The sequence below is a fragment of the Chenopodium album genome, chromosome 8 (assembly GCF_948465745.1).
Source record: "Chenopodium album chromosome 8, dcCheAlbu1.1, whole genome shotgun sequence".
Classification (NCBI taxonomy): domain Eukaryota; kingdom Viridiplantae; phylum Streptophyta; class Magnoliopsida; order Caryophyllales; family Amaranthaceae; genus Chenopodium; species Chenopodium album.
The window spans coordinates 76,748,949-76,769,403 of record NC_137841.1 but is presented as its reverse complement, the minus strand read 5'-3'; the positions used below and the strand labels follow the sequence as shown (position 1 = coordinate 76,769,403).

The following is a 20,455-nucleotide window of genomic DNA, read 5'->3' as shown; positions in this document are numbered from 1 at the left end:
ACACAGTGTCGGTTTGAAAATGGCCACTGTAATTCACACCATTACCGCCATTTTCTAATTCTGAATCCTATAACCACAAAACAAACTACTTAAGAACCCATGAAATCATATAATAATAATGATATAATAATATTTAAATAACCTAATAATAATAAAATCAAAACAGACAGGAAACGCCTGAAAAGTTTGAATGTACCACGGGAGAAACGACTAATATTTTAGAATCTTTCGTGGTACATTCTAAAATTTCAGACGATCCTACCATTGTTCGTCTGATAATTTAGTATGTCCCATGGATGAGACTACATTTCTAAGCGTTTCAAATATGAAGCCAGAGGAACGCCTGAAATTTTAGAATCTACCGTGGAACATTCTAAAATTTCAGGCGAACACAGGTAGGAACGCCTGAAATTTTAGAATGTTCCTAGGTAGATTCTAAAATATCAGGCGTTCCTCTGGAAATTACGAAAATAAAAAATAAAAAAAAAAGGTCTAAAAATTCACCGATTCCGTACGCACAGGTGACCTCTCCGGCGGCGACTGCAATTCCGTAAACTCGTCCATTCACCCCTTGTGCAAATTGTTGTTGACAAAAGTTTTTTCTTTAAAAAAAAAAAATAATTCAAGTCGTGGATGGTGGATGGCGCCTGGTGGTGGTGGCTGTTTGGTGGCCGGTGTGGTGAAAATAAAATAGGGTAAATTTATAAGGGGTAGAAGTAAATTAGGGTAAAATTAAAAGGGGGCATGTTTGTAAGATCGTGTTAAAATACGGACGTTACCTGGTAAATACCGGACGCGATTTAGCAATTCACTTGCATAATTATAGAGAATAATTTCTTTACTTATAGTCATGTCATAAATTCACAATCAATTAATTTAACCAATCAGAATTATAGGAAATAAAAACTAAGTTAAAAGTGGAATAAATTCAATATGGGTAGTTTTTTTTTTTAAACGCCCAAAATAGTATATGAGACTAACAAATTGAAACGGAGGGAGTAGATTTTAGTTTTGATGTAGAAGTTTCCAATATTTAAATTTCAAAAATGTTAAATATGATAGCTTTCAAAAAAAAAAAAAACACGACATCATCATAGCATTTAGGCGGGAAATTTTTTATTGAGAAAGCGACACGTGAGCAATGGTGATGTCAGCAACTTCTGTTTTAGTAATAGTTAATAGATTTGGTCCACTAACACAAACTAAAAGTACTGTCATTGAGACTATATTCACTCCAGTGCCACGTTTGTGACTTTCATAAAGAGTTTCGCCCGTGCCCCTCTTCCAAGTGTGCCACGGTAATAAAACAAGGACAACAAGACCCATGTTTGCGACGAAACAAGGTTCTACAAGTACCAAAAAGTCTGGTACAAGCGGTGGTGAAGAACTTCGTTGTAATTGTTGTTAATCCCCATCTACCTCAAGTCTCCAGTCTCCTCATGACAGGCTGCTATGCATTTTAGATGCTTTAAAGGGTTGTCTGCCTTACTACACTTAGTTTCTGATTTTCATCCAAAACTTGGTTTTCTATATGCACCGTAGTTCAAAAGTCTATTAATAATTAAACGGAAGTTTCACCAAATGCCCTGAGTTTAGGGGTGAAAGTAAATTGGATAAAAATCGAAGAAAACCGAACCGAATAAGCAATTTGATCGGTTTTTTTCGGTTTGGATGGGGAGATACCGAATAAACATCGGTGTCATAGGCAATGCCGATATCTTAATAAAAACGGGTATATATCTTCAACACTTGGCAAACATATCGGAAGTTACACATAAAGTAGACATATCGGCTTGTCGGCGGTCGGCGCGTGGCAGCATCAACTTGACACTTGGCGTGAGATAGTATGCATGTCATATTGCCACTTGTCATTTGGAATTGCTATAAAAATTAAACCAGGTTTAATCCCTTAATTAAAGGTAGCATTTATTACATTCTCTCTCACACACACACTCTCTCTCTTACTTTCTCTCTCTTCATATCCTCTTCTCAAACACTTTCTGACTTTGTCATCGGAGTGGTTTTCCCCGGATTCACTCCGTGGCTAGCTAATCTTTATATCATGTGTAGGTTCTCATTTAGACGATAGGAGTTTCACGGATCTCGGGTTCTAGGCTTTTGGATCTCGGATACGGGTTGTCGGATCTTGACCTAAACAACAATTCATGAAAAGAGATCTAACAACCACACCAAACCAACAACGAAAAGAAACCAATGTCGTACCTATTAGAGTTTCTTGAGTTAAGAGTAGTTCGCCCCTTATTGTGATGCGTAATTTGTGAATTTTTTAATTTTTTTTTATTACCGTGTTTAACATCATCACACCTTTATATAGGAGACAAAAATTTCTTAAAATAAATTAAGGAGACAAAACTCAGAGGACAAGGACTTTTTTTTTTTTTTTTGAAAAAAGTCCTAAAAGGACACTAAATTTCATTAATGTAAGCCATATGGCATCTACAATTGACAATGAACGATAATGAAAACGAATTTAACAAAATCAAACAAGAATTAATCGGGGAAGGGCTAAGAATCCAAATACATAAATATAACAATTCGGCATATTCTCGATTTGTTGTCTCATACAACTTTTTGAGTGGATCCGTCATCGCTTCGCAATTTTGTGAGAAAGTAAATTCTTGTATTGATTCCGTAACCCGAATCCGAGCCACAATCAATAGTAGCCCCGCACAACCGGAGACCAAATTAAGCACAAATAAAACCTTGTCTTTCGAAGGAGTACGGAAAACCTTGTCTTTCGAAGGAGATCGAAAAAACTTTGTCTTTCGAAGGAGATAAACCCTTTCTTTCGAGGGAGACATTATTGTAACCTAAAACAAATTAAAAAGCTTAAAAGAAAATAAAGATTGGGGCTTTCCACCGGTGAAATCCGATGGAAGCCCCTTAAAATTAACAAAGGAGACTAGGTTTAGGAGAGAGAAGAGAGAAAAGGAGGCTAGGGTTTTTAGAGGACAAGGACTTTTATACCGCCAAGGAATAGGATAACTGCAAACCCCTACAATTGAATAGCCCAACCCCACCTTTATGGGCTTCATCCAAAAGTGCAAGTCCAGCCCATCTTTTTTATAACAACCCGAAATGTATTCCCTAAAATTTAAAGACTTTTCGACACCGGACCCCGAAACTTCCAAAATTTCTCAAAAAACGTGGATATTAGACTTCAATTTTGGAATTTTTTAACTTTTTTCGCACGGAAATAAAAATTGTCGATATGTTTACCATGGTCACTAATATGCTCCGGGAGTCCAATTGGGTGGGTGAAACCATCCAATTTGCCTTTAAACGGTCAATTTACCGGTTTACAACTTTCACCGATTTCATTAACTCAAGCCTACCACGAACATTTATGACAACATATAATGATCATATATTGTTCCAAATGGCATTATATGACCCCGAGATGTATTCCCTAAAATATCAAGGTTTTTCGACACCGTACCCAACCTCAAAAATTTCTCAAAAAGCGTGGATATAAGCATTCAATTTTGGAATTTTTTGACTTTTTTTTCGTCCGGAAATAAAAATTGCCGAAATTTTTACCATGGTCCCTAATACCCCTCGGGAGTCCAATTGGGTGGGCGGAACAATCCAATTTGACTTTAAACGACCAATTTACCGGTTTACAACTTGCACCGATTTCATTAATTCAAGCCTACCACGAACATTTATGACAACATATAATGATCATAAATGGTTCCAAACGACATTATAGGACCCCGAGATGTATCCTCTAAAATTTAAAATCTTTTCGACACTGGGCCTCGAAACCTCCAAAATTTCTCAAAAAGTATGGATCTTAGCCTTTAATTTTGGAATTTTTTTACTTTTTTCGCTCGAAAATAAAAATTACCGAAATGTTTACCATGGTCCCTAATACCCTCCGGAAGTCCAATTTGGTGGGTGCAACCATCCAATTTGCCTTTAAACGGCCAATTTACCGGTTTACAACTTGCATCGATTTCATTAACTCAAGTCTACCACTAACATCTATGATAACATATAATGATCATATATGGTTCCAAACGGCATTATATGACCCCCAGATGTATTCCCTAAATTCCCAAGACTTTGCGACATTGGGCCCCGAATCCTCCAAAATTTCTTAGAAAGCGTGTATTAGCCTTCAATTTTGAATTTTTTGACTTTTTTTTTGCCTAGAAATACAAATTGCCGAAAATGTTTATCGTGGTCCCTAATATCGACTGGTATTCCCATTGGGTGGGTGGAACCATCCAATTTGCCTTTAAACGACCAATTTACCGGCTTACAACTTGCACCGATTTCATTAACTCAAGCCTACCATGGACATTTATGACAAAAAATACTGATCATATATGGTTCCAAACAACATTATAAGACCCCGAGATGTATCCCCTAAATTTTCAAGACTTTTTGACACCGAGTCTCGAAACCTCCAAAATTTCTCAAAAAGCGTGAATATTAGTCTCAATTTTGGATTTTTTTTTTTGACTTTTTTCACCTCGAAATAAAAATTGCCGAAATGTTTTTCATGGTCCCTAATACCCTCCGGGAGTCCAATTGAGTTGGTGGAACCATCCAATTTTCCTTTAAGCAACCAATTTAATTACCGGTTTACAACTTGCACGGATTTCATTAACTCAAGCCTACTACAAACATTTATGACAACGTATAATGATCATATATGGTTCCAAATGGCATTATATGACCCCGAGATGTATCCCCTAAAATATTAATACTTTTCTACACCGGGCCTTGAAACCTCCAAAATTTCTCAAAAAGCGTGGATATTAGCCTTTAATTTTTGAATTTTTTGATTTTTTTTTTCGCCCAGAAATAAAAATTGCCGAAATGTTTACCATGGTCCCTAGTACCCTCTGAGAGTCCAATTGGGTGGGTGGAACCATCCAATTTGCCTTTAAACGACAAAATTACCGGTTTATAACTTGCACCAATTTCATTAATTCAACCTACCACGAACATTTATGACAACAAATAATGATCATATATGGTCCCAAACGGCAATATATGACCCCGAAATGTATCCTATAAAATTTCAAGACTTTTCGACACCGGACCTCGAAACCTCCAAAATTTCTCAAAAAGCGTGGATATTATTAGCCTTCAACTTTGGAATTTATTTACTTTTTTTCGCCTGGAAATAAAAATTGCCGAAATGTTTACCATGGTCCCTAATATCCTCCGGGAGTCCAATTGGGTGTGTGGAACCATTCAATTTGCTTTTAAGTTTTAACCGGCCAATTCACCGGTTTACAACTTGCGCTGATTTACCGGTTTATAACGACCAATTTAATTAACTTGCACCGAACCTGACTTGAACTGAAATTCATCCAAACCCTTTTAATTCGTCAAAACCCGAATTTAATCCGACTTGTTACGAACCTGACCTGAATTCAACCCGACCCGTTTCTAACCCGACCCGAATTTAACCAAACCTGTAACAAACCCGCCCGAAATCAACCCGACTTGTTATTGACCTGACCCAAATTCAACCCGACTTGTTATTGACCCGACCCGAATTTTACCATACCTATTACTTACCTAACCCAAAAATTCAACCCGATTGTTACTAACCCGACTCGAAATTAACACGACTTGTTATTGACCCGACCTAAATTCAACCCAAATTGTTCCCGACCCGATTTCAAATCACATTAAATGCTATTTAGACCACCTTATTATTATTGATCAAAGCATTTTGTCTTGGGAGATCAAGTCGGTCCACGCCAGCAAAAGAAAGGAGCATCATCCTCAAATTTAAGAGTTAAATATAGTATATATTTGTTGTATGGTCAAAGGAGATAATTATCTTCCTAAATTATAGACTATAGTTCCCTAGTATATTGCCATATGTATTATAGTAAAAGGAAATAATTAGCTTGATAAAAATGATAGTAATTATCTATTTATAATTAGTTGAACCCGAATATGACGTGACTTGGAAATGACCCGACCTGATTGTAACCTGCAAATATTTGACTTGAACATAACCCGACTTGAATCCGAGAATGACCCGACTTGGAAATGACCTAACCTGATTATAACACGCAAATTATTGACTTGAACTAAACCCGAGTTGAACCCGATAATGATCCGACTTGAAAATGACCCGACCTGATTATAATCCACAAATTATTGATTTGAACCGAACCCAACTCAAACCCGAGAATGACCCGATCTGATTCTAACCCGCAAATTATTGACTTGAACTGAACCCGACTCGAACTCGAGAATCACCCTAACCCATTTTAACCCCTGAAAACCCGAATTAAACCCGACCTATTGTTCACCCGACCCGAATGTAACCCGACCTAAACCCGACCCAAACCCGATAAGAAGTATGACCCGACGTGACCCGACTCAAGCATGACCCAACCCAAACCCAACTCGCATAGGTTATGGAATTAATCAGAATTGTCCCGAACCGAGTTGACCCGACCCACTCTTACCCGACCCATTTACCCGAATTGACAGCTCTAATCACACCTTTATATAGGAGACAAAACTTTCTTAAAAAAAAATTAAGGAGACAAAACTTAGAGGACATGGACTTTTATACCGCCTAGGAATAGGATAACTGCAAACCCCTACAATTGAACAGCCCAACCCCACCTTTTTTGGCTTCATCCAAAAGTGCAAGTCCAGCCCATCTTTTTAATAACAATCAAAATCATTTATTTTTATTATATTTTGGGTCCAAATAACAATCATAAATCATCAATACATTCTTAAACAAATTCAATGTACAATGCTTTAAATCTTTAATAGTACTTCCCAACTAACGGTTTCTTCAAATTATTCATACAATAGAAATTTGAAGTAAAAAGTCAATCGTATATACGACCATTATTGTCCTTAAGTGAGCCCAACCATGCAGGCGGAACCATCCCAGTTTGTTCTTGAACTGTCTTGAATAAAGGTGGCAAAGTCCGGTAAACATTTGCAACCTCTTCCATTGCCGTGCCACCACCCGAACCCTCGCCAATATTACCTCCATTTGTCCACACACTAATCTTAGGCTGCAAGCCCTTAATACCCTCAGCATTTATTTTAGCAATGTCTTGAAACATGCTGTTGTTAATCATCATATAGTCCCTTAGTGCGACGTAATTGCCCCCAAGTGCCTCTAATAAGGTACGTACGTAAGTGCCTTGTGCTTGTGCAAGTGCAAGTATACCTTCTGCCTCCTTTTGCTTTGCATAAAGTTCAGCATCAGCTGCTTGTTGACGGGAGTAAAATGTTGCTTCGGCAAGTTTTTTTTGGGCTTCAGCCTCTTTTTCCTTCTTGAATAGAGTTGCTTCTGCTCCTTTTTGTTCTTGGTATAACTCCCAGTTTGCTTCTTGTACCTTTTTTATTTTCACATTTATCATTTATCAGTATTATATTGCTATAACAATATATTTGTAATATACTAGTATGCATTTGTGAAATACCGAGTAGAAAGATGAATTTTGTTGTACAATATTTTATTTTTGGAAAATAGTTTTTGGAGGGAAAAAACGACACCAGGAAGTGACATGTGTCATTTCTAGTGTCTGTTTTAGTATTATGTTATTGATTATGACTATATTTACGAGTTATAATTATGATAAATTGTATGAAGTAGTACTAACCTTAGTTTCATACTCAACACTAGCTTTACTCAAAAATTCAGCCTTCAATTTTTCAGTTTGAGTCAAAGCATTCATCCTCTCAACCTCTGTTTGCAACTCTGCTTCTCTAAGTTTGACTGCTTTCTCAGCTTCCACCTCAGCAACCTGTGTTTCTCTAGTCCAACTAGCCTTCTTTGTTGCCAACTCAGCATTTGCTTCTGCCACCTCAGCCAATCTTTCAAATTCATATATTTGCACCTCTGCCTTCACCTTTATCTCTTCTTTCTTTGCTCCTCCACTTCTTTGCACTGATATTATCTTCGTTTCTGCATCGATTTTCGACGCATTTTGCAGAGTTTCTCCGTCTCTCAGCTTTGATCCTATCTCCCCCTTCTTCCTTGCTTCTGCAACGTCGATCTTGGCCTAGTGTTAAAACATGTTACAAAATAAATTGTTAGTACTACTTAAATATGTTACAAATGTTGCCTAGTAGAGAATACATATTTTTATTTTGTGTCAAAAAAAAAAAAAAAAAAAGATTTGGCACAAATATATTAACGCGTCTATTAAGTCATGTTACATCTTAATATGATTATGAAAGGTTTGAACAACATAATAACACGACGACCAGCTTATAGACATGTACTAGTGACACAATTGAGCTAATAATAAATATAAAAAAAAATCTCCAAACCTGATTAGCAGCCTCCATTTGGGTCTTTTGGCCCAAATAAGAAAAGTATTCATGGCCAGGTATATCTACCAATTGTTTGATATTTGCATTATAAATTAGCAGTCCAAATTGATTAAGCTCAAGCTGCACCTTCTCAAAGACTTCCTCCTTAAACTTCTTAGCACCACTAAAAACCTCCTCCATGGTCATGGAGGCGACAAGTACTCGTGTCTCACCCTCGATCACACCTTGGACAAGCTCCTCCACATGGTGGGAGCGCTTATCATGAGGAGCAATAAGCTTGGCATACTTGATAAGGCTAACATCATCATCGACCCTAGGCCCTATGGTAAACACTGCAGGAAGGATAAAAGGCAGCTTTTCCGAACTCATGGCTTGTACCTCGAAGGTGTAGTTGACCGGTGAGATGTCGAATTTGGTGCATGACTGCCCTGGTAATATCCAAGCCTTCTTTGCTAGCTTTATATCCGTGATTCCAACCCCGGTCACTACTAAGTATTCTGATGCACTCGCTATTTTGAACCTCATCTTGTTCTAACTCAAAGATACTTGATATATAATTTAATAGGTCTCAATAAGGTAGAAAATTTTTATGTTGTAAAGATCAACAATGAGGTGCAACAAGTTGGACTAATTTGATCGATTGGATGTACAAAAGTCGAATGAGAACCAACCTATTGTACATTCTTAGAAGATCAAGGCAGGTGATTTATATCAAGGAATATGCTTGTAAAGTTTCATACTTTTTCAATATTATTAAATTTGCAAGTAGAAATTACAAAATAATTTACTTTGGAGTTTCAAATCCATTTATGGTATGGTAGACTTTGACGAAGCTTAATTATTCAAGCAACCACCATACTTGGATTCGTTGTGCATTTGTTTGATTATTTCATTCGTTAGAAAATGATAATCATATCTTTGTTAGCAATTACTCGTATATAATAAAGAATACTAAAACCTCATTTTCAAACATCGAACGTCGTGGGAGATTAGTGGCCTAAGTGCCTAACGTTAATTAATTTCATTATTTTTAAACCAAAATATAGTTAAAATGAAAAGAAAAACAAGAAAAGTAACTCATAAAATTAATTACTCCTAACAAATGTTTATTACTCGATATCTAATAATTCCAACGATGCTATGTGTTCGCCTCTAATAATAGTCTCAGATATGAGAGATGTATTACTCATACTAAATGAGCTAAGAGCAGAACTTTCCGTAATCTACATCAAGAACTTAAAACCTTAAGGCATCACACATACATAGTTCATTAGTTCTAGATGTTACAAAATGTGGTTTACCAAGTAAAAGAGTAATTACGTTAATCTTTTCTCATTAGGCCTCTATTATACTTCGGCGATGATCAATCTAAATAATAACCCACTAATTATATATTCTACTATTCGTCAAAGTATACGTTTCGATTAACATTCCAAGTTCTTGCGCATAACATCAACTTGTACACATTATTTCTCACGTTCAACGTTAATTAGAAAATGAAGAAGATTCGATATTTAATCATGTACAAAATTGCTAAGTATATTATATGCAAGTATTATCTGCCTACATAGAAGTTACCTTTCGTCTTTTAACGAAATGATCAAATAAATGTACAAACAATGTAATTGCCGGTGGATTATTTTAATAATTTCATTTAGTCAAAGTCTATAGCTATGATTATTCAATAATTTCATATTATTCAGTCAAAGTCTACAATAGATGTTTAATCGAAATTTGTTTCTCTATAGAAATTTTTTTTAATTGTCTACTTGCAAATAACAAGTTTTGATAAATTCCTTGTTCCATACATCTTATCAAACCAATCCTAAATCATCCTGCATTTGTAAGGTCGTACAACAATTTGGTCTTACACCTTGATCAGCATTGAAATTTTTTGCCATTATATATCAAGAATTTAATTTGTGTAAAAAAAAAAAAAAAAAAAAAAAAAAAAAAAAACACAAAATGTTTTTCAATATAGCGAGTGCATCAGAATATTTAGTAGTAACCGGGGCAGGAATTTCGGATATAAAACTAGCCAAGAAGGCATGGGTTCTACCAGGGCAATCATGCACCAAATTCGACATTTCACCGGTCAACTACACCTTCGAGGTGCAAGCCATGAGCTCAGAGAAGCTGCCATTCATCCTGCCAGCAGTGTTTACCATAGGGCCTAGAGTCGACAATGATGATTCACTCATGAAGTATGCCAAACTCATTGCTCCTCATGACAAACACTCCCACCATGTGGAGGAGCTTGTCCAAGGTGTGATCGAGGGTGAGACACGAGTACTTGCTGCCTCCATGACCATGGAGGAGGTTTTTAGTGGGGCTAAGAAGTTTAAGCAAGAGGTCTTTGAAAAGGTGCAGCTTGAACTTAATCAGTTTGGATTGCTCATTTATAATGCAAATATCAAGCAATTGGTGGATATTCCTGGCCATGAGTACTTTTCTTATTTGGGCCAAAAGACCCAAATGGAGGCTGCCAATCAGGTTTCGATATGTTCTTTTTTTTTTTATATAAGCCGATCATTGTATTATGTTGTTCAATTTAAAGTTTTAAACCTCTCATAATCAAGTACATACTTCGTATACAATATGATTTTACAAATAGACGCTTTCATATTTAACACTTGTAAAATCATTAAGTACTAACTTTTAATGCATCTTTTAACATGTACACTAGGCCAAGATCGATGTTGCAGAAGCAAGAAAGAAGGGTGAGATAGGATCGAAGTTGAGGGATGGAGAAACGTTGCAGTACGCGTCAAAGATTGATGCAGAAACGAGGATAATATCAGTGCAAAGGAAAGGAGGAGCACAGAAGGAAGAGATAAAGGTGAAGGCAGAGGTGCAAATATACGAGAATGAAAGGTTGGCTGAGGTGGCAGAAGCGAATGCTGAGTTGGCAACAAAGCAGGCTAGTTGGACTAAAGAAACACAGGTTGCTGAGGTGGAAGCTGATAAAGCAGTCAAACTTAGAGAAGCTGAGTTGCAAAGAGAAGTTGAGAGGATGAACGCTTTGACTCAAACTGAAAAATTGAAGGCTGAGTTTTTGAGTAAAGCTAGTGTTGAGTATGAAACTAAGGTTAGTATAATAGTATGATACCTTTAAAATTACTAATTTACAACTTCTCTTAATTATAATTTCACAATAAAATAAAGGAGAAAGTAATGCAAACATAATCATAATTGGTCATTTATCTTTAATATTCATGAATTTTGAAAGTAGGACAGTAACCTAGTTTATCAAAAATCCATGATTGATGTTTGACTGTTTGTGTAGCTATGTACCCTCATTAGCCAATATGTCATCAATATGTATATGCCTAACATTGCACAAGGATATATTACAATTGCAAAATGCATATTGTTATGGTAATCTAAAACAAGTAACCTTTGAGTACACTGTGACGAATATATAATGTTACACTTGCATACCGCTCCTTATAAATTAATATTGTCAAACTGTGGAAAAAAAAGGTACAAGAAGCGAATTGGGAGTTATACCAACAACAAAAGGCAGCGGAGGCAACTCTATTCAAGAAAGAAAAGGAGGCTGAAGCACAAAAGGCACTTGCTCAAGCAGCATTTTACTCTCGTCAACAAGCAGCTGATGCTGACCTTTATGCAAAGCAAAAGGAGGCAGAAGGAATACTAGCACTTGCCCAAGCACAAGGTACCTATTTACGTACCCTATTAGAGGCAATTGGGGGCAATTACGCAGCTCTAAGGGACTACATGATGATTAACAACGGCATGTTTCAAGACATTGCTAAAATTAATGCCGAGGGTATCAAAGGCTTGCAACCTAAGATTAGTGTATGGACAAATGGTGGTGAGGGATCGAATGATACGACAGCCGGTGGTACAGCAATGGCAGAGGTCGCAAATATCTATCGAACTTTGCCACCATTGTTCAAGACAGTTCAAGAACAAACTGGGATGGTTCCACCTGCATGGTTGGGCTCACTCAAGGACACTGGTAATACATATGATTGAGACGATTTTATTCCAAATTACCATGTATTTATGCTATTCTAGATTTATCTGCTACTCGTGAGGTTTGTGACTATACGTTTTGTTGTTGAGTGGTTTAGACTTCAGAGCCTTGTTGTACCATTCATTCATTTGTATGACAATAATTTTAATAGAGTTTTTGTCGCTAACTAATATGCAATATGCATTTGCAACTAAATTGAAATATGAAACTGAAGGAACTAAAAAAAAGGCATTCCGTATTTGAATAGAATTAGTTTACATTTAAGTCATAGGATGAATAAAATTAAGATATTAACCATAGATTTACCACTGCTTATTCGAATCACAAATTCACAACATTACAACCCAAAGATATATAGAGAATGCCTCAAAATGTAAATGCACCAAAATTGGTTAAGGTGGGAATGTTACGTCAACCAATAGCTACCAGACACGAACAGAACATTCATACACCTTATACCAGCTAAAGATCTATTCGGCCAGAATTTTTAGCATGGAATCAATTGAAATTTAAGTACGATTAGAAAGCCCAAGCAAAAAAGGTGCCAATAATTTATAAACCATGTGAAAACAAATTAGCTGACAAAATCAGATTTAAGGAACTGAGTTGATAAAAACACATACTCTAAAATCAATCATAGAAACACTTCTACGAGCATAAGATAATACATGAACAAGGTTTCTTCTGACTGCTTTCTCAACTTCTAAAGAGTAGAATGTGATCAAAATTTGGTTTACAGTCCAGCAAAAGCCTTCTTGCCACCAGTAGCTGCACCAGCGGGGATGACCTTCAAGACATTAAATCTCACGGTCTTTGAGATAGGCCTGCAAGGTACAACAATAGAAGAGATACATTCAATACAACTCCATGTAATCAAATTAAAACAACACATCTTATAATTCACACACAGCAAACATTGAAAACGTTCAGAGAAAAAGGATGAACAGACCTGCACTGGCCAATGATCACATGGTCACCTTCCCTCACACGAAAACAAGGTGAAACATGGGCAGGGATGTTGGAATGCCTCTTCTCATATCTAGGATATATAAAGCATAATCAGTGAAAACTTGAAAAAGAATATTTAAAGATAAAGAAGCTAACTATGACCAACCTTTGGTACTTCTTGATATAATGAAGATAGTTGCGACGAACAATTATGGTTCTCTGCATCTTGGCACTGTGGCAAGTACCAGCAAGGATACGACCTCTGATGGAAACGTTACCTGTAAATGGGCATTTCTTGTCGATGTATGTTCCTACACAAAGGTAAAGAATGTGAGCTGCAATGAACCCTGTATTCCATAATATAGTATGGAGTCGATACTTGACTCTACAAAGAGTTATGCCTTTAGAAACAGCATGTTAAGGGAAAATAAGAATGAGCATTGGCCTTAAATATAGTTCGTTATAGACTAGGGACATTTAACGACCTCATTTTACAATTTTACATTTAGAGTTAAGGAAAAACAAGAATGAGCATTGGCCTTAAATATAGCTTTAACGTCCTCGTTATATAATTATTCAGCTTAATTCACTTTAAGACAGAGACATCAAATCAGCAGGACATGGATCAAGCGCATTAGTCTGGTATTTAGACTCACAAAATATCTGGATAATGATCAATCAAGCAATACAAATAACTATAAACAGAAATCAGAATCAGAATTTTACAAATGTTGTGTACATTTGAAATTGAAATCCTTGCAACTCTTTCAAATAAAAAACAGATACCATAGCACATATTCAATCAATCAACGCCTTAATCAATACCATAGCACATCGTACCATCCAAAATTGCAAACTTCAAAATATAACAAAAGTTTTGAACAAATAGCATTGTGTCAAAAACATATGATCCCCAACTTCAAAGTTCAAACTATTGATACTACAACTACAAAACCGCCAGAGATGGATTCAATCTCCTCGAAATTCAATTCGGCATTACAATAAACCAAAATACAGCAAACTAAAGCACACATTACATTAACAGTTATCCAGTACTCAGTCTCCTAACCAAAAACTTAACTAATTCTAGTCATCTAACAACAAATAATTGTTCATAATTGTTCATCAATTCATACATTTTAAAGCACTAATCAATAGAACTATACAAATACACATAACTAGCTTATTTCAAGCTCAATTAATATATAATGCCTATAGAATACGCCAACAATATTGATGATTTTAACAAAAATCCATCAAAAAATCAGAGATTATACCTTCAATGGCATCACGAGGAGTCTTGAATCCCAAACCAATGCTCTTCCAGAACCTGTTACCTCCCTTTCCAGGTCTCTTTCCTTTGCCAGACTTGTTCGACCTACAGATTTCCACAAATCACCATTTTTCAATCAAATTCATCCTCAATAAAATCAAATTCAAACAAAACGCAGCTCAAATTCAACAGAAAATTACAGAAAAATCGATGATCACTTACGAAAGGAACACCTTCGGCTGCTTCAAAAAAGCCTTCTCCGTCTACCAAAACAAACAATATAAAAAATTAACATTCGATTGATTTTAACACAGCATCGTGAAGAATAGATAGAGGAGAGAGAAAAACCTGTTCCGCCATTGTTAGGGTTTTGCAGAAGCTTTCCGAGGAGAGAGAAAATCGTTACGGCACACTCACAGAAACCCTAATACTAATACAGCTTGAAAGCAGTGGAAATGAAAGAAATTTTAGTTATATAGTAAGCCAACTGAAGTAGCCCTAATTGTTTTTAATTACCGAAATATCCTTAGTTCTGTTTTGGGTTTATTGTTTGGGCTCTTGGATATAAAGCCCAGATATTTGTTTGGATTCGTGGATGTAAAGCCCAGTTATTTGTTTGGGCTTTTAGATTTTAAGCCCGGTTAATTTTTGGGCTAATGGCCTGAATCTTGTTGTGTTGTTTGCTAGATGTAAAAGGATTTTGATTGGAGTCAACAAACAAAGACACAAAATCATGATTTTCTTGAAGGTTGAGCCTATAAAAAGCTTGTCTTATTGGTTTTTCAACTTTTTGGACCCCACAATTCTTCTGAGGTCCAGTTTTCAATTTTTTTGGCTACGAATGAAAGAAATGCCCTTGTTTATAATTAATTGGATTGTGAATAATGCATTTATCAAGGTGTTAATTTATTGAATGAAATGCATATATCAAGATTCAAAGTGTTATTTTATTGAATGGAATGCATGTATCAAGAACATAACCAATTGTGAATAAACCCATTAGTTTAGTTATTTTGTTTTAAACTTACAAAACAAAGTATATATTATACAATTAATAGTTTAAGAAGGTGGTTAAACAATTCTAGTTTCATCATATTTTATCGGTTAACAATCATCAACAAATTATAAGATTGAACGCAAAAAAATTTCAATTTATTTAAGATAACATGAACTTATTTTGCTTTTATTTATTTACACAATTAAACTTACAAAACGAATTTTGTTTATACTTATCTAACTTAAATTTTTTTTTTTTTTACGTAAAATACCACTTTGATAGCACAAATGAAATCGAAAAAGGGCATTTGAGTAATACCAAAAATTCTTTCTTGGTGGTGGGGTAGATGTTTCCTCAATCCTCACCCTCTAGTCCTAACCTTGACACTATCTAGTCACTATCACTCCACACTTCACACTTCACACTTCACACTTCTATACTCTACTCTACTATCCCTTTCCTCCAATCCCATTTGCTTCTCCTCTCACCATTTCTCTGCTCAAAAAATACTCATAATGCTAAACCACTGCACAAGTAGAAGTAGTAATAGTAGTAAAGTAGGCCCTTCAATTCATCTCCTACCTACATTACTATACTTGTACTTGTTCACTTTAGCACTTGTAGTTGTAGTTGCTACTCCCGCTTCACTTCCTCCTTCTCTAGGTACCCTCTCGTAAATTCTTGTATTAGACGGTCTCACAATCCAACCACGTACAATAATTTTGTTTCTTATACAAGTTTGGTCAGGCCGTCATACACAAGACTTATAATTAGTTATCGTTTTTACTATTTTACCCTTACATTAACATTATTTTGTTGTTTGAATTTTCAGGGTGGGAAAGTGAAGGAAATAACACAAATAATGGGGGTGAAAGGGGAATTTCGGAGGGGCCGAGTATTGGTGGAGGAGTGGGAGAAGGGTACGGTGGTTACGGCGGTTACGGAGGAGAGAGTTCGTTGATGACATTGGCACCAAGAAGAACACATAGAAAGGATCCTTTAGATGGTTTTAAGTATTACACTGGTGGTTGGAATATTTCTGACCGCCATTACTGGGCTGTAAGTTCTTATCTTCTTTTTCTTGTTTTTATCCATTTTATTATTTTTGTTATTAGGATTTAGGAATGATAAATTGGTTAGCATGGGTAAAATAAAGAGAAATTAAGGATATTTTTGTCCTTTGAGTTTATTTTTAGGTGACTAAATTAGCTAGTTGCATACTCGAAACTACGTGTGAAAGTATGTTAAAGAGGGTTTCTTTACTGATTAATGATTGTGATATGGAAATGAACGACAAGTTGATTAACTCGTGAATAACATTTACTTCTTAGTAAAAAAGGTTTCTTTGCGTAAAGAGTTTAGGCATTCAACAATGTTGCAAATAAGTACCAATTGAGAACTAATAACTAAGTTTTGGGCATATAACAACATTACTACATTAGGCAAAATACCAATATGCCCTTAATGAACCAATATATCCTTAAGGATAGAGGACGTAAAGTAAAGCCATGATTAAAGTGTCAAATTTTACCTATTCATCTTTTATTAGTTGTCTAATTGTTAAACAATAACTCTTTATCCGAGGAATCCGAGAACTTGAGCAACAAAATGCATGATGCCTAATGGTCCCTTTTACAAGGTGAGAAGAAAACTAGGGGTGATGACTTCATAAATATTGCAAGGTTTTTGAGGTAGTGCTACACGTCTACAATAGTACCTAAGCTGCTAACATGGTCTCAAAATGTGTACATTGCTATTACTAGTGGCCAAATTATGATTGTAAATTAGAAATGCACTTATTACTTTGAACTTTTTGATCCAAATGGGTCTCTATCTTTATGGATTTGGCCCCCAATGCTGCATACTTTAGGTATTGTGCATAACTCCTAAAAATATCTTCATAATTTCCAGCTAAACATTAATTTAATCACCCCATCTTCATTAATCATATTTTATTTAGTGAAGATAATACATAATACAATACATTGATTAGGGAGAGCAAAAGAGGGAAAAAGGATTTATGGTGGGACCAGAAATTTGACTGAAACTACTGGTTGAATACAACCTGTCACAAAATTTGTGGCATACTTTAGGGAAATTGGAGAGTTTTGAACAGATCCTAAAATTAGTACACTGATCATTTGAAGAACTTTGTCACTAAGTTCATGTCATGTTTGATTCTTTAAAGTACCCTCCAAAGGCCTGGGCCCTATAGCGCAAATGAATTGCTAGTAGTAACGTTGATGATGGAATTTGAATTAGTAATGTGACAATTAATTTCGGATAGAGTATGTGCATGATTTTAGCATTGTACTACGCAATAAGGCTACTCTCTTTAGCCTGTAGCATCATATTTTGTGTTCTTTACAATTTTGGCTGCTAATTATGTTGCATTTTTGTTTCTGATTATGACTTATTTTGAAGCTCGAACCTCACAGCATTCTCCTTATTTTGTTGTATTTCAGTCTGTTGGATACTCTGCTGCTCCGTTGTTCATTATCTCCTTAGTCTGGTTCTTTGTCTTTGGGCTGTGCTTGTTGATCATTTCTATCTGTCACTGTTGTCGAAGGGAACAGCGCATTGGCTATTCACGTATAGCTTACATTCTTTCACTCGTACTTCTTATACTCTTCACACTTGCTGCAGTGTATGCTCTCACCTTTCTTTCTAACAGTACCACTAGAACATCTAAGTTTAACAACTACACCTTCTAAATCCGTCAATAATTTTTTGTTTCAGTGTTGGATGTCTTGTTTTATATAATGGACAAGCAAAGTTTCATCATAGTACTGTATCAACTTTGGAATATCTTGTGAGTCAAGCTGATATAACCGAATGGAAGCTCAACAATGTGTCCAGCTATCTTTCCTCGGCAAAGCAGATAGGAATTCAAAATGTATTCTTGCCTTCTAATGTGCAAACTGACATTGACGACATAGACATGAAAATCACTGCTGCTTCTAGCTTCCTGGATCACCAGTCGACTAACACTGCTGATGACATACGAGAAGTATTAGATTCTGTGTAAGTTCTAAAATCTACATCATCTATATATCCACCAAGTTTACAGCTAGAATTGATAATGTTTGTGCTTCTGCAGGAGGCTCGCGCTCATCATAGTTGCTGCCATCATGCTTTTCCTAGCATTTCTCGGATTTTGTAAATCACTTTGGCTGTTAGCTTTCTATGGTGTCAAATTTTATTCTTTGTCTCTTGTCAACTTAACATGCTGATTGTTTTGTGCCCTTCTCTTGTTTCAGTGTTCTCAATGTTCGGTATGCAAGTTCTTGTCTACACGTAAGTGACTAGCAGACCTTGAAAAACATTGCCATTATTTACAATTATTAACTAAATTTGGCTCCTGCAACTATCATATATACATTCATATGACACTTAAGATGAGTACTGGAAATCCTGCAGGCTTGTGGTTTTTGGATGGATTATATTGACTGGGACTCTTATGTTGTGTGGCGTATTCCTTCTGTTCCACAAGTAAGTATTTGGTTGTAACTCACATCTCATAAGCTTGCAAGTATCCTCTAATATAAATACATATACTGTTTGACCTTATTATATCTGTCTTGCTTACCAAATTCGCCGTATTTACTTGTTTGTTTCTCACCAGTGTGGCCACGGATACTTGTTTGGCAATGCATCAGTGGTCTTTGAACCCTACGGCTCATACAGCATTAGATGAAGTACTTCCTTGTGTCGACCCTGCTACTTCACAAGAAACCTTAAAGCGAAGCAAGGAAGTTACATCTCAGCTTGTGGACATGGTTAACTCTGTCATATCCAATGTCTCCAACATCAATTTTGGTGTGCAATTCAAACCCTTTTACTATAATCAATCTGGTCCTCTACTGCCATTTCTTTGCAACCCATTCACACGTGATTTAATGGACCGTCAATGCTCTCGTGGTGAAGTTGATTTGAACAATGCTACTCAGGTAACAGACCAACCAACCCTTAAGGCAGTAGTGCAGTACACTTTCAGATTGCCCTGCAGTCCCCTGCTAACAACACTGGCTATTTTTCCTCTTGCAGGCTTTGGGTAACTATGTGTGCCAGGTTGATCCAACTGGAATATGCACTACTACAGGCCGTTTAACACCGGCCATGTATAATCAAATGATTTCCGCGGTGAATGTGAGCTATGGCTTGCACAACTATGGTCCTGACCTTGTTGCATTACAGGACTGCTCTTTTGTCAGGGAAACCTTCACAAGCATATACACCGATCATTGCCCTGGTCTTCGACGCTATAGCAGATGGGTGTATGCAGGATTGGTTTTGGTCTCATTTGCAGTGATGTTGTCCCTCATTTTCTGGGTGATTTATGGTAGAGAACGTAAGCACAGGTTGTATACCAAAAGGCGCTTAAGTGAAGGTAATTACAAGAAATCTTAATGTGTAAATTGATTTCTAATTCTTTCTGTAATTCTGATACTATTGCTATTAATGAACTTTAGAATTTTAGCTTTGTCATCATTTAGGTTACTATGTTTTGCGTAGATTTGGTTCACCCTACATGTATCAATAATCAAAAGCTTGTTAGACGATTGAGTTAATCAAAAGTTTAAGCTGATGTTTAAAGTCCACACTCAGTTATATACTCTATAAGTAATAATTGTGTTAGAAAACCTAATATTGACACAATACTAGTTATTACTCTATATAAAATACAAAGTACATGATAATAATAATAATCGCGTTTACAAGCAAAAATTAGAAATATCTTCTACTATCACTCTATCAGCATGTGTACTGTTCCTCAATAGGAGGACAAACATAAAGTCATAAACTACATAATCGTGTAAGCGGAGGCATTTGGATATGATATTTACTCAAAATGTACCCAAATGATTGATCTCTAATGTCAGGAAATAATTAATGAGATTAATTAGTCACTTCTTTGTGTTTA

At 36.0% G+C, this 20,455-nt stretch overlaps 4 protein-coding genes across 4 annotated transcripts; 2 read left to right on the top strand and 2 right to left on the bottom strand.

Annotated features, from left to right (window-relative positions):
* Positions 1 to 6,692: 6,692 nt before the first annotated feature.
* Positions 6,693 to 8,978, bottom strand: LOC145556817 (flotillin-like protein 3). Its single transcript, XM_081618465.1, has 3 exons — positions 8,308 to 8,978; positions 7,635 to 8,036; positions 6,693 to 7,367 (listed from the first exon to the last, which is right to left on the bottom strand). Exons 1-3 carry the CDS (start codon positions 8,833 to 8,835, stop codon positions 6,849 to 6,851), a joined length of 1,449 nt encoding a protein of 482 aa, XP_081474591.1. The 5' UTR covers positions 8,836 to 8,978; the 3' UTR covers positions 6,693 to 6,848.
* A 1,127-nt stretch (positions 8,979 to 10,105) lies between these two features.
* LOC145556815 (flotillin-like protein 3) lies at positions 10,106 to 12,331 on the top strand. Its single transcript, XM_081618464.1, has 3 exons — positions 10,106 to 10,803; positions 10,997 to 11,398; positions 11,794 to 12,331. The coding sequence occupies exons 1-3, from the start codon at positions 10,276 to 10,278 to the stop codon at positions 12,310 to 12,312; spliced, it is 1,449 nt and encodes a 482-aa protein (XP_081474590.1). The 5' UTR covers positions 10,106 to 10,275; the 3' UTR covers positions 12,313 to 12,331.
* A 546-nt stretch (positions 12,332 to 12,877) lies between these two features.
* LOC145642489 (small ribosomal subunit protein uS17-like) lies at positions 12,878 to 15,005 on the bottom strand. Its single transcript, XM_081693694.1, has 6 exons — positions 14,883 to 15,005; positions 14,757 to 14,797; positions 14,539 to 14,639; positions 13,428 to 13,572; positions 13,263 to 13,352; positions 12,878 to 13,137 (listed from the first exon to the last, which is right to left on the bottom strand). The coding sequence occupies exons 1-6, from the start codon at positions 14,892 to 14,894 to the stop codon at positions 13,047 to 13,049; spliced, it is 480 nt and encodes a 159-aa protein (XP_081549820.1). The 5' UTR covers positions 14,895 to 15,005; the 3' UTR covers positions 12,878 to 13,046.
* A 919-nt stretch (positions 15,006 to 15,924) lies between these two features.
* LOC145556814 (uncharacterized) lies at positions 15,925 to 20,019 on the top strand. Its single transcript, XM_081618463.1, has 9 exons — positions 15,925 to 16,194; positions 16,364 to 16,590; positions 17,997 to 18,178; positions 18,271 to 18,555; positions 18,632 to 18,690; positions 18,792 to 18,828; positions 18,952 to 19,023; positions 19,157 to 19,481; positions 19,579 to 20,019. Exons 1-9 carry the CDS (start codon positions 16,047 to 16,049, stop codon positions 19,939 to 19,941), a joined length of 1,698 nt encoding a protein of 565 aa, XP_081474589.1. The 5' UTR covers positions 15,925 to 16,046; the 3' UTR covers positions 19,942 to 20,019.
* Positions 20,020 to 20,455: the final 436 nt, after the last annotated feature.

Bases quoted from the DNA above. Each gene is read 5' to 3' on its own strand.
- LOC145642489 (XM_081693694.1), bottom strand. The intron at 13,573-14,538 runs GTATAATCTCTG...ACCTTTGTGTAG, and splicing joins TCCTCGTGATGCCATTGAAG to GAACATACATCGACAAGAAA. The intron at 13,138-13,262 runs GTCTGTTCATCC...TGTACCTTGCAG, and splicing joins GTGATCATTGGCCAGTGCAG to GCCTATCTCAAAGACCGTGA.
- LOC145556814 (XM_081618463.1), top strand. From the start codon at position 16,047: ATGCTAAACCACTGCACAAGTAGAAGTAGTAATAGTAGTAAAGTAGGC. The intron at 16,195-16,363 runs GTACCCTCTCGT...TTGAATTTTCAG, and splicing joins TTCACTTCCTCCTTCTCTAG to GGTGGGAAAGTGAAGGAAAT. The intron at 16,591-17,996 runs GTAAGTTCTTAT...GTTGTATTTCAG, and splicing joins CTGACCGCCATTACTGGGCT to TCTGTTGGATACTCTGCTGC.
- LOC145556815 (XM_081618464.1), top strand. From the start codon at position 10,276: ATGTTTTTCAATATAGCGAGTGCATCAGAATATTTAGTAGTAACCGGG. The intron at 10,804-10,996 runs GTTTCGATATGT...CATGTACACTAG, and splicing joins AAATGGAGGCTGCCAATCAG to GCCAAGATCGATGTTGCAGA. The intron at 11,399-11,793 runs GTTAGTATAATA...TGGAAAAAAAAG, and splicing joins GTGTTGAGTATGAAACTAAG to GTACAAGAAGCGAATTGGGA.
- LOC145556817 (XM_081618465.1), bottom strand. From the start codon at position 8,835: ATGAGGTTCAAAATAGCGAGTGCATCAGAATACTTAGTAGTGACCGGG. The intron at 8,037-8,307 runs GTTTGGAGATTT...TTTTAACACTAG, and splicing joins AAATGGAGGCTGCTAATCAG to GCCAAGATCGACGTTGCAGA. The intron at 7,368-7,634 runs GTTAGTACTACT...AAAATAAAAAAG, and splicing joins GTGTTGAGTATGAAACTAAG to GTACAAGAAGCAAACTGGGA.